The sequence below is a fragment of the Rana temporaria genome, chromosome 11, assembly GCF_905171775.1.
Source record: "Rana temporaria chromosome 11, aRanTem1.1, whole genome shotgun sequence".
In the NCBI taxonomy this organism is placed as follows: Eukaryota; Metazoa; Chordata; class Amphibia; order Anura; family Ranidae; genus Rana; species Rana temporaria.
In genome coordinates, this window is record NC_053499.1 from 56,865,030 (window position 1) to 56,878,780 (window position 13,751).

A 13,751-nucleotide genomic window follows, 5' to 3' on the forward strand; every position below is an offset into this window, starting at 1 on the left:
GAGACGCCGATCATAGAAACAAAACCATAACAGCGCCGCCCAGAGGGGCGGAGTCACGGCGTGTGATACGTCGTAGTATCGAGGGAAGGCAGGAGAAAACTGCCAAGTGACAACCCGACACAAAAATAAAAACAAAACAATTGCTGGATGGGAATAAGCTATTGCAAAAAAAGAAAGAGGGCAGTACAAAAAGGAAGATTACAAAAAAATGTCTGCAGAAAACGTTTTACTAGAAAGTAATTGTGGGTTACAAAAACTGCTGGGGAAAGAAATTATACCAAGCACAGAGTATATGATAGAGAATGAAACTTTAGAAAAAAACCATTTGAATGTACAAACGGCATAGTTCTAAATGCAATAGGCCAAAGACACACAGCAAATAATTAAATATATTTAGTTAGTAAGTATGTGGACAAGGACAAAGGGGAGAGAGATCCAGGGACATATAGGAAACTCAAGGGGGAATAGATAATAACCCCTGTAATTTCCAAGTCCCTGTTATGGGCGCAGGTATAGACCCTTGGTCAAACGACGCCTGAAAGGTGCGGGGGGACCAGGTCTGAGAAAGCCGTCCCATAAAAGGGGGACGGCTTACGTGCGCCCAGCTATATATAGCGAGACAAACACCGCTCGGACATCAATTCTGGGCCTGAGTGAAATCCCCAAAAATGGGAATGCGCAGGGGATACAAGGACATGATAGTAATTATATAAATCATCAATATGAGCACAAAGATGAAAGCAAAAAAACGAGAAACATGGAATGCAAAATACAAAATACAAAGAAGCAAAAACACCAAACAATTTAATCTCATATCAATCTTTCTCACACCCCCCAGATGAAAAGCCCTCCAAGAAGGGTCTAAAGCTAATCTGTTCATTTAGACCCGGAGGGTGGTTGGCCTCTAGCTCCGCAATCCAACGGGTTTCGAGTTGTAACAGAATTTTGTTCCAATCACCCCCTCTGGGGTTAGGATGGACTCTGTCAAGGATCAAAAATTTGACCCCAAGAAAGTGTCCATCGTGTTCAGTCAAAATATGACGCCCGAGGGGTAGATCAGGATTGGCCGTACGCATGGCATGCAGATGACGGGATGCCCGTTTGTGGAAGGGTAGTTTGGTCTTGCCCACATAAAACCTCTTGCAATGGCAAGTTAGCAAATACACTACACCAAAGGTTTTACAATTGGCATAGTGTCTGGGTTTATGGTGCTGACCATTAGGTAAAACAATTTGCCGATCGGAATTGATATAACGGCAAATAGAGCACCCTCCACAAGTGAAGGTGCCTTTCCTCTTACATGGATCACATCTAAAGGTACCTTTATACTCGCTTGTTACGAGATGGTCCCTAAGTGATTGGGCTCGGCGATACGTAATCGACGGTTCCTTTGATACGAACGGTCCCAATTGGGGATCGATCAAAAGCAAATGCCAAAACCGTTTCAAAATATTTCTAGTTACTTCATGTTGGGTGTGGTATTTGGTAATTATCCTAACACCCTCGTTGTTATCAGAGGACTTCTTTTCTTTGTTAGTCAAAAGGAGTGGCCGTAGATGCCCATTGGCACGTTGAAAAGATCTTTTTAAGTTTTTCTTAGAATAACCTCTGAGTAATAGCCTATCTCTTAATCCTGCCGCCTCTAGAAGGAAATCTTCTTGCGTCGAACAATTTCGCTTAAGGCGCAGGTATTGGCTATAAGGTATTGATTTTATTAATGGAGAAGGGTGGGCACTGGTGGCGTGTAAAATGGTGTTACCCGCTGTGGGTTTTCTGTGAAGCCCCGTTGACATGGTCCCATCAGGACCTTTCATCAAGGTAACATCAAGAAAGGCAATTCTAGAGCTACTATAATTCATTGTGAATTTGAGGTTGAAATCATTGCGGTTCATGATGGTCATGAACAGCTCAAGCTCTGGAATGGAACCCTCCCAGATCATAAGAACATCATCTATGTATCGGTACCATCCCGATACAAGATGAATGAAGGGTTGTACAGGGGTGCTGGTCAAAAATAGCTTCTCCCACTCCCCCAGGTACAGGTTGGCATACGATGGGGCACAAGAAGTCCCCATCGCAACCCCCTGCACCTGGAGGAAGTGGGAGCCATCAAAAGAAAAAACGCCGTGATAAAGTATAAATTCAAGTGACATAATGAGAAATTCCCCAAGCCTACGATCTCCCCGAAAAATGGGGAGGAGAATGTTCTTCATAGCAGATAATCCCAAAGAATGTGGGATTGAGCTATAAAGAGGCTCTTTATAGCTCAATCCCACATTCTTTGGGATTATCTGCTATGAAGAACATTCTCCTCCCCATTTTTCGGGGAGATCGTAGGCTTGGGGAATTTCTCATTATGTCACTTGAATTTATACTTTATCACGGCGTTTTTTCTTTTGATGGCTCCCACTTCCTCCAGGTGCAGGGGGTTGCGATGGGGACTTCTTGTGCCCCATCGTATGCCAACCTGTACCTGGGGGAGTGGGAGAAGCTATTTTTGACCAGCACCCCTGTACAACCCTTCATTCATCTTGTATCGGGATGGTACCGATACATAGATGATGTTCTTATGATCTGGGAGGGTTCCATTCCAGAGCTTGAGCTGTTCATGACCATCATGAACCGCAATGATTTCAACCTCAAATTCACAATGAATTATAGTAGCTCTAGAATTGCCTTTCTTGATGTTACCTTGATGAAAGGTCCTGATGGGACCATGTCAACGGGGCTTCACAGAAAACCCACAGCGGGTAACACCATTTTACACGCCACCAGTGCCCACCCTTCTCCATTAATAAAATCAATACCTTATAGCCAATACCTGCGCCTTAAGCGAAATTGTTCGACGCAAGAAGATTTCCTTCTAGAGGCGGCAGGATTAAGAGATAGGCTATTACTCAGAGGTTATTCTAAGAAAAACTTAAAAAGATCTTTTCAACGTGCCAATGGGCATCTACGGCCACTCCTTTTGACTAACAAAGAAAAGAAGTCCTCTGATAACAACGAGGGTGTTAGGATAATTACCAAATACCACACCCAACATGAAGTAACTAGAAATATTTTGAAACGGTTTTGGCATTTGCTTTTGATCGATCCCCAATTGGGACCGTTCGTATCAAAGGAACCGTCGATTACGTATCGCCGAGCCCAATCACTTAGGGACCATCTCGTAACAAGCGAGTATAAAGGTACCTTTAGATGTGATCCATGTAAGAGGAAAGGCACCTTCACTTGTGGAGGGTGCTCTATTTGCCGTTATATCAATTCCGATCGGCAAATTGTTTTACCTAATGGTCAGCACCATAAACCCAGACACTATGCCAATTGTAAAACCTTTGGTGTAGTGTATTTGCTAACTTGCCATTGCAAGAGGTTTTATGTGGGCAAGACCAAACTACCCTTCCACAAACGGGCATCCCGTCATCTGCATGCCATGCGTACGGCCAATCCTGATCTACCCCTCGGGCGTCATATTTTGACTGAACACGATGGACACTTTCTTGGGGTCAAATTTTTGATCCTTGACAGAGTCCATCCTAACCCCAGAGGGGGTGATTGGAACAAAATTCTGTTACAACTCGAAACCCGTTGGATTGCGGAGCTAGAGGCCAACCACCCTCCGGGTCTAAATGAACAGATTAGCTTTAGACCCTTCTTGGAGGGCTTTTCATCTGGGGGGTGTGAGAAAGATTGATATGAGATTAAATTGTTTGGTGTTTTTGCTTCTTTGTATTTTGTATTTTGCATTCCATGTTTCTCGTTTTTTTGCTTTCATCTTTGTGCTCATATTGATGATTTATATAATTACTATCATGTCCTTGTATCCCCTGCGCATTCCCATTTTTGGGGATTTCACTCAGGCCCAGAATTGATGTCCGAGCGGTGTTTGTCTCGCTATATATAGCTGGGCGCACGTAAGCCGTCCCCCTTTTATGGGACGGCTTTCTCAGACCTGGTCCCCCCGCACCTTTCAGGCGTCGTTTGACCAAGGGTCTATACCTGCGCCCATAACAGGGACTTGGAAATTACAGGGGTTATTATCTATTCCCCCTTGAGTTTCCTATATGTCCCTGGATCTCTCTCCCCTTTGTCCTTGTCCACATACTTACTAACTAAATATATTTAATTATTTGCTGTGTGTCTTTGGCCTATTGCATTTAGAACTATGCCGTTTGTACATTCAAATGGTTTTTTTCTAAAGTTTCATTCTCTATCATATACTCTGTGCTTGGTATAATTTCTTTCCCCAGCAGTTTTTGTAACCCACAATTACTTTCTAGTAAAACGTTTTCTGCAGACATTTTTTTGTAATCTTCCTTTTTGTACTGCCCTCTTTCTTTTTTTGCAATAGCTTATTCCCATCCAGCAATTGTTTTGTTTTTATTTTTGTGTCGGGTTGTCACTTGGCAGTTTTCTCCTGCCTTCCCTCGATACTACGACGTATCACACGCCGTGACTCCGCCCCTCTGGGCGGCGCTGTTATGGTTTTGTTTCTATGATCGGCGTCTCCTTGCCCCGCTCGGCCACGCCCCCTTCTTTTCCTCGATGCTGCGACGTATTATGTGTCGTGACTCCGCCCTTTTGGGTGGCGCTGTGTTGCCAGTGTCTCTTCGTCCCGCCTGGCCACGCCCCTTTGTCATGACGCAATTGCGTCTGTCTATCACCATCCCCTCATTATAGCTGGCCTATCATGTCCCGCCTGATCCCTCGGACCACGCCCACTATACTAACGCCCGCCTTGCTGCTTCCCTATAAAAACGTTCAGCCGCCCAGTAATGTCAGACACTGCTGGACGGCAGTGGTACGAGCGGCACGTCCTTGGGCTATATTGAGTGTCCATCTCATGTAAGCAATCCTTTACTTTAGACCTCTCCATTCAATTTTGCCTTTAATCCTCACTTGTGTTTTGGTTTTCTATTTTAATGCCTGTTCCTATCTGCCATCCATTGTATTTACAGGCTGGAGCTTTGCTTAGCTCTCTACTGACACCTTTGGCCAAATATAATATTGACACACTTCTGCAAACCTCAGGTATGCAGTTATTTATATATATTTTAGATATTTCTTTTTGTAAATGGTTTAGTATCTAACTATATTCATACTCATCCTGTCCTTTATTTATAGACAGGTTTTGTATATTATTACATGTCACTTTGAGACTATAAGGGCTTGAGATCTTGCTATATGCGATTCTGCACCGCCGGCTCCCTTCCTCCTATTTTCCATCCAGAGGAATCTTCTGCGTCCTAACAGTGGTGTCCTTTTCTGGGATGCGCAGGGTTGATTAAACGCTGTGAGTGGTATGTGTTTTTATCTGCACCTTTTGATGTATTTATTGCCATTTTTCATTTTTGTAATATTTGTAACATATGTATTTTTTCTGTTTTTTAGAAAAGTGGTTCCTATATATGTTGACTACACACATTTCGGCCCCTGATGAAGGGTAATCCGAAACGCGTAGGGCCGTGTACGTCTTCATGGATGTTACTTTTCAATGACACCCATCCATGTACTGTTTTTAAACAATTTATATGTATAATTTTCATTTTGTATAATTTCTATTTTGTATATTAAAATACTTCATTTTTTGACTACTATGACTACTACATATTTTTGTTGCCTTTAAAGCCCCATTTAGGGGGTCTCTCCACATTTTCCTGTTTACCAGGGGTGTTGGCAACTTTTGGAAATCACACTGAGATGTTCCATTTATGCTATCATACAAAAAAGCTCATCATTTTAACAACGTGGCATCTCCATTCCATTTTTTTTTTTCCTTCCAGTGCCATCACTGACACAGGAATTTTTTTTTTCACTACTGTTGGCCCTATAAGTGTTCACTGATATTAAAACTCCTAAAAAGTAATTGTAAATGTCTTGTTTTTTTCTAATAAAATAACGACCATGTATAACTAACTTGGAACCTGGATCCTCATCTTCTCGCGTCTTTGGCTGGAGCTCCTGGCCCCTCCCTCCTGTTGAGGGCCCCCATTGCAAGTGGCACCTCTGGGGGCACCTGAGCCGAGCTGCAGCTCCATGTATCTATTCAGACACGGAGCTGCAGTTTGGCCCTGTCCCTCTCTCGCTCCTGATTGGCTAACTGAGTTTGACAGCAGCAGGAGCCAATGATGCCGCAACGAAGGCTTTTTATCTTCATGCATAGATCAAGATAAAAGATGGATTGATAAAAAGCCTTCTGCCTCTACAACCACTTTAGATTCAGTGTACCAGTAGACATTCATGTTATAACTAATGTCTGAACTGAAACCTACAGATAATGAATGCTGCCTTTGCTGTACATCAAAATGGATTGACTTATTTTTCTAAAATTGTTTTCTTTAGAAATCACTCAGCTGGGAGATTGTAAGAGAGTACTTTCCTTGCGCTCGATCTCAGAAGTCCAGCAGCTGGCTGTGCTTGGTGGAAAGAGTCACAGTGTTCGCCTCTTCTTTTGGGACCAGATACCAGACTCGACTGGAGTGAAGATCCCTGAGGCAAAGGGATGTCAGGCTATTACATCTGGTCTGGTTTGCCAAGGCTCCACAGCTGTTCTCTGTGCTGCTTCTAAGCGTCAAGTCATCTGCTTCCAGTTGACAAACCGAAAGGGTCCTCCACGGAAGATTAAAGAGTTCCAGGCACCTGGAGTGGTGCAATGCATGGACCTCTTGGGGGAACGAGTTTGTGTTGGCTATTCCTCTGGATTTTCTTTTTACCCTCTCCTGAATGAAGGAGCTCCATTTACCTTACCCCACCCAGATGAACCTAAACTATCTTTCCTGGCACAGACTGCCCATGATGCTCTTTGTGCGGCAAGGCTTACCCTTAGTGAATACTTGCTGTGCTTTTCCACATTTGGAGTCTATGTGAATGCCGATGGTAAAAAGTCTCGATCTCAGGAGATTATGTGGCCTGCACCCCCAGTTTCATGCTGTGAGTATTCTATTATGTTGGTGTGGTGTCTGCTGTGGTACTGCTCCCTGTGGTTATCAATTTTTTTGTTTTATATAGTGTTTACCATGGCTCTTGCCTTTTATTTAAGATGTTAAAAATGGCCAAATGAAAAACATTCTGCTCTTCAAAATATAATAATCCACCTTTTGCCTGGTCAGGTATACTATCCAGGATAAATGGGTCTAGAGTGCTTGTAGCTGGCAAAATTAAGTGGGTGACTTTTTTCCATGTACATCTGATATTCGCTTATTCACATTTTTTTTTTTTTTTTTTTTTGTACTGGACCAGTAAAGAAGAAAAAAAAGAATATGAACAAGAGAGTTGACCATGGAAGAAGGTTGTTGCTTTGGGTGTCTGCTGGGTCCATTGATGTAATCCAGCCCTTAATAACGCACACATTTTTTCTTTTTTTTTTTAACCAGAAGTTTAAATATAGTCTTGGACGTAGAACTTGTTCTGGTGTATGCAAACTTTTGTGTGCATTTTATAGGTGTTACAGTACAGAATGTGAATAAAGTAATCTTTTAGTTGACCCATAGCACACACCACTTTTACCAGCCTGACCTTCCCAAAATTAACTACTTTCTAGTGCGTGAAGCTCACTAGTTTTAATTATTCGATCAGCTTTTTCCTTTTATTTTTTTAATTTTTTTTTTGTTTGGGTAGGCCTTTATTTTTTTAAATCCTATTGGGAAAATGTCACTTATTCTTATTATGGAGATGCAGCAGAAACTGAAAGGAAATGTCTGCAATATAAGAGGCATTCCCTCTTTAGACAGTTTTGACACTTACAGTTGTCACTGGAGCTTGTATGCCCTTTGGAAGAATTACCTTGTATTTCTTTACAATAACAACTCAAAATTTTTGATTTATTTAAATTTTTAGTGCTGGGGACAATGGACAGATAGGGTGAATCCTACCTAGTAAGGGCACAGATTCTCGGATCCAATCCAATACTACAAAAAGAGTTTTGCTTGTATATACACTTTAAAATTTTGGTGCGGATGCTTCACTGGTAAGTGTGAAGTCAGGATGACTGATCGTGACGAAGTATAACTGATTATTTCTTCCTGCAGCATACACTTCTCCTCACCTGACCGTTTTCAGTGAAAATGCAGTAGATATATTTGATGTACGAAAAAGTGAGTGGATCCAAACTGTTCATCTCAAGAAGGTAAGCTTTTTTAGCATGTTGCATACCTTTTTGAAGTATTCAATATGATTGAATTTCATGAAGCGCACGGTTTTGTTCTGGTCAGCTACAGAAAACCAGAGCAGTGCACACTATTGCTGTTCATGTGCAGCAACACAGACATTAGTCCAACATAGTATGGCAACTTGCATGCACAATCGTAGGCTGCTTGTACAGAGCATCTGAGTGTGGTGATGACTAAGGGGGGGGGGGGGGGAGAGGCATCGTACGTGTCCCCAGGAGCAGTCACTGACAGGCAGTACATTACCTGGGTGGAACGTATCGGTGTTGCCTATGATCTAGATCTAATAGAAAGTCATTCATTAACCCTGTATAGGTCCTCACGTCTGATGGTGGCCTACTTTGATATGCGTCTCCCTCCCCTCGGAGGCATTGCTTTGGGATATCCCACATAGTAATTACTATGGCTGCTCTGTGTCCCGTGATGTATGATAAAGAAAATAGGATTTTTATAACAGCTTACCTGTAAAATCCTTTTCTTGGAGTACATCATGGGACACAGAGGTCCCTCCCCTCTTATTGGGATATACATTGGGAGTATGGGAGGGGTTATATAGAGGGGGACTTCCTGTCTTTTGGGTGTGCCAGTGTCCATTTACCTATGGGTGGCGTTATAACCCACATAGTAATTACTATGGCTGCTCTGTGTCCCGTGATGTACTCCAAGAAAAGGATTTTACAGGTAAGCTGTTGTAAAAATCCTATTTTCTCCTACGGCACACCAGAGAGACGAGGGCTCCTCCCACAGGAAACACAATCAATTGACAAGTTTGTTATAAGTTCCCACCCACCCCCTTGCTCCTCAGTATTTTGATTGTGTTTCTCCCGAACACAGCGGCACGTTTGTTGTTTTATATTACCTGGAGACGGTGAAGTCGAAGGGTACCCCTGTTGAGGCAGGTTCAGGGAGGCCGGGGAGAGCTGAACTAACCTGTTGGCTTCGGTCGCTCACAGGTCGCCACAAAGATATGCATGGGCGCTCTGAGCTGTGGTGAAAAAGCCATCGTCCCTCTGCAAAAAAGCCGCCACGATACTGCTCTCTCCTTCCTGGGGGGGTTGCCACTAAGGAGCATTGCGCTCCAAGCCTCTCTCTGAGAGAAACGGGAACCGCGCCACCGGAGCGTGGGCGTTTCCTTACAGGGCAACCCGGAAGTGACGCATCAGCGTGGAGAGCAGCATGGAGCGGTGGGGGTCGGCGGCGGATAAACCCTAACACAGGTACCGGCAAGCCAAGGACCCAGCCAACCTCCTCACGAAATAGGAGGAGTGGAAGGCTAATGTGACTGCAGGCAGATCCAGGTCGGGGTGTGGTGAGTACTAATCCCCCTTGGAAAGGGAGGAGGAAAGGGTGTGAGAGCTCCTGGCTTTCAGGGGTCTGGGATCCCGGAGCCAGCCAGAACAGGCTGGAGTTTACCTCTCAACACCCTTTCCCCTCCCCAGTACAAACCTGCAGTCCTAGGGGAGGACAGAGTAAAGTGTATATCTCTTGTCTTTAATCTCCCCAGCGGAGCCCAGGAGACCCAAATAAACAATCTCCTGCCGCTACAGGGCATAGCTCCTCTAAAAATAAATGTGTGGGTACTGTAAGGATAAATTCCCACCCAAAGCCCTTTTGCTAAGAATGCATTAATAACTTAGAAGAGGGGGCTCCTGCAATAATAAGGTATATCTCACCTATGCAGACGGAAAGGCCAGCAACAGTCAAAGCTTTCCGTGAAGCCACCAGGCAGCCAGTAACTTAAGGTCTGACATAGAGGAGCTTATCCCTAGAGAGGACACATCCTCCCAGGAAGGCTTTGTCTGAATAGGATCTAGTGCCCTTCCCCCGCTTTCACAGTCATTCCCTCTAATCCAGTAAAGGAAACTAAGGAAGACAGGGAGGATAAGGGGGAGCCGAGCAGAATAGGGCGCCCCATTCACCCTAGTGGATCTGGGGGGACTTCTGCAGGGAAAATCGGCCTCTGAGGACCTTATAGAAGTCCCTAGAATAATTTCATATAAGGGCCTGAGCAAGGCTCAATCCAGGGTGGGGGTTTTTTATCCACTCCATTAATCCCTAAAAGGATTAGAGCCAACTGCCATGAACCTGACAGCTTACAAGGGTGCTGTTAGAGGTTTTTAGCCCCGCAAAAACCTACCTCCTAAACTCTTAAAGGGGGGTGGACAGGGCACTCATAGGGGACATCTTAAATGTATATATTACCCTTGAGGAGGTTGCTTATTAGTGGCAACATCTTCCCAAGTTCCAACCTATAATCTCCTCCTTACACTGCTACTATATCTATCAGTGTATAAGAGTTAATCAAAAACCTCTTGTGGCTTAGGCAACAAAACCACTCAGGGCTGTAGGAGAAGCAGAAAATGTGAGCCTAAAACCCTTAATTAAGAGTTTTTTCTCTGCAAACCTCTATGCTAAAGCTATGAGAATTAGCCTGTATTTAGTATGAAGCCCTACAGGTGTCTGATTGCCTCCAGCCTAAGATTGTGATCACCTCTGCATTAGAGATCTAATTGATCGCTGGGTCTGTGCTCGTTAAGACCTTAAAGGCCTGGACTTGCTCCCACCTGTGTGTATGGATCAACTACACCTACTCAGACTTATGCATGGTAGAATAGCAGCTACCACTATTGTGGTATGGTCACACACCTCAGTCTTCCATTATTGGAACTACCATATTCCTCCACTGAGGGAAGGATTAGTATCTGGAGTCTAGGCTTTGCCTAGGATAGATTGTTGGCCTGACCGCATCAGAAATGCTACCCTATGGCTCACTAGAAATGCATAATGTTGATTATGTAATGGCACACAGTTGCTTACCAAACGCATAACATGGAAATGTTGGTAACACTTCTATTATATAACCATACACCATTGCTATTCAGAAATGCTCAACATAGTTTACTGATAGTAATATTTCTGTGGGTTATGCGACTTTACAAGGTTGCTAGTCAGAAACGCACAACATTGGAAGTTTATCTTGTGTCTTTTCTGTTATATAAATATCCTATGGTTCATCAGAAATGCATAATATTGACTATGTAATGTTACACTACTGCTTATCAGAAACACATGTCTTTGAGTGACTGATAGCGACATTTCTGCTGGTTATATGTCTGTACAATTTTGCTAATCAAGAAAACGCACAATATTGTATTGGATATTTATGTAGGTTAAGTGACCGTACACGGTGGCTATTCAGATATGCACTGAATTAAGCTTTCAGTTGCTAGTGACATTTCTGTTGATTAGATGACCCTACAAGGTTGCATTAAGTAATACATTAAATGGTCAGCAACATTCTGTTGGTCATATAACTGTACAAGTTTCTAATCAAAAAATGCATAACATTGTATTGCTGGGAATGACACTTCTGTGGGTTCAGTAACTGTATACTGTTGCTATTCAGAAACGCACAGCGTTGGGCGTCTGGCTAGTGACTTTTCTGTTGAGTTGCCGACAACATTCTGTGGTATAGCTGTGCAGGTTCTCTAATCAAAAAATACACAGCATTACTGGCAGAAACGCACAGCATTGAGTTTTTACTAAATGACATTTCCGCCGGGTATATGACGGGGTTGTCTTGTTAAACAGAAATGCACAATGTTATTGTTGGTAACGTTTCTGTCTTATGTCCTATACCCTGTTAATGATTTGAAGTGTGTTGGTGCCACTCTCTGGTCATGACTGCAGGTGGTCTAGCACCAGCAGTACACAGTTGGGGGCACATATGTCTTTTTTTGTGGTCATACTGGCTATGCGACTGCATTTTCGTGACCATCAAAAATACGCAAGAGGTGTTAGTAATTTTTCTGTTGGTTATAGGACCGTACTGCGGTCGGTATCAGGAATACACAACACTGAAGCTGTCCTTGTCCTCCTGTTTTTGAACCTATTACCTTAGTTTGCTGTACATCAGAAAAACACAGCATTGGAAGGTGCCCGTGTCTTCTGTGTTTAATTACTCAGAAAAACACCATAATTGCTATTGTCCTTTCAGTGGGATGAAGGACCCTAACCTATTAAGGACCCTAACCTATTAAGCATCAGAAGCACACATTGGAGCCTCTGTCCTTTCCCTTTGCTTAGGTTACATGGTATCTTATTACATATTATAAATACACAACATTCTAAGTTTGATTTGTGTCTTCTATGTCCCTACAGGTGACTGTATATCAGAAAATATAACAGTGAAGGCTGGGTGTGTCTTCCTGTTTTTATGTTCCATATTAAACCTAAGCTGGCTACCCTTCAGAAATTCAAGATTTATGACCTGTATATCTGTGATATTAATTATATATCTGTCACTTTATTTCAGACCTTATTTTCCATACACATGGAAGGAACAGGATTTCTGATGGCAAAAGATTCAGTCCTTTACATCTAGGCATGCCAGAGACATGGCCTAGACCGGAACCCAGTAGGGTTATAGGACACTAGAAGAAGGGCATAAAATCACCTATCATGATTATAAAAAAGAGGGGTTACGCTGTTAGGTATTGGTTGCTTGAGGATACAACATCAGAGCTTATCTGACTAGTTCACCCAATCCGATAAATTTACAGCTCGGTATGTATCCTTCAGGTCACCCCATTGGACGAACTGGATGTGACTAACCAATATTCGCTTCTTACTCCTATAGAATTAACCCTTATGGTAGGGATCTGCTTAACTTGGCACTCTTTGGTGCCTGGAGTAGATTATGCACTCAGACGCCGTGTATTTACAAAATATTGTATTTTGTTGGCGTGTGGCACTCACGTAATTTGCCCTGAGAATATAGGGCAAATTGTGCCTGCGTGTTATACACAGGGGTGCTGTAAAGAGTTTCTTCCCCTGATACCTTTGTTTTATATGCCAAAAAATGCAGTTCTTACCAGGCTCCTTCATGCATAGTTTAACGCATCTGCCAGCAGGACTATAAGGAGCTGGGGGATATAGAACAGATTCACATCTGACATGTCAGCATTCAGATGGGAAGAGAACCAGAAGTTGGGAATGCCCAGGGGAAGATTGGACTTACTTACCAACAGGCTTGCATAGCAGCCGTTTTGACCTGTCTAGCAGTGTGCGTTGGAGACAGGGGGTTGGTCCGCACAAGTGGGCGGGCGCATGAGTGAGCCACGCCAAGGCATCCTGTGGACCTGACACTGACCAATAGGTGTCCTCGCTATAGAGGCACATGCATTCTGATGAATGGAGGGGGGCAGGTGAACTGAAGGGGAACCACCCCTCCTTGAAGGTGCAGGAACACACCAAATGCCCTACTTGGGCACATACCTGCCCAGTCATTTGAGTCCAGGGAATAAGCTTTCCATAATCTAGTATCCTTGAGTGGGTTGATTTCCTTGTTTCACCATGACTATGGCGGACAAGAAGGGGACCCACAAGGATTGTCCGTCAGGAGACCCTTTTCTTTCTAAACCATTCTCCTGAACAGACCACTGGCTTGTAACCAGATGTTTTTTCTTGGTCGATCAGAGTAGTTCCTTGTGCCACAGAACAAATCTCTGATTAAACTTTTTGATGGTCCTATGCAGCAATTGCAGACATTATTGACCACGATGGCTAGAATATTGGCACAGCCAA

General features: G+C 43.4%; 1 protein-coding gene across 4 annotated transcripts in view; it reads left to right on the forward strand.

Moving 5' to 3' along the window:
* The window catches only part of CDC42BPG (CDC42 binding protein kinase gamma), a 197,444-nt gene that overhangs the window by 159,272 nt on the left and 24,421 nt on the right, over positions 1–13,751 (forward strand). For all 4 annotated transcript variants that reach the window (XM_040328581.1, XM_040328582.1, XM_040328583.1 and 1 more), the window contains exons 30-31: positions 6,343–6,930; positions 8,028–8,125. In XM_040328581.1, coding sequence (XP_040184515.1) covers positions 6,343–6,930; positions 8,028–8,125 — 686 coding nt within the window. The remainder of the gene's footprint in view (positions 1–6,342; positions 6,931–8,027; positions 8,126–13,751) is intronic.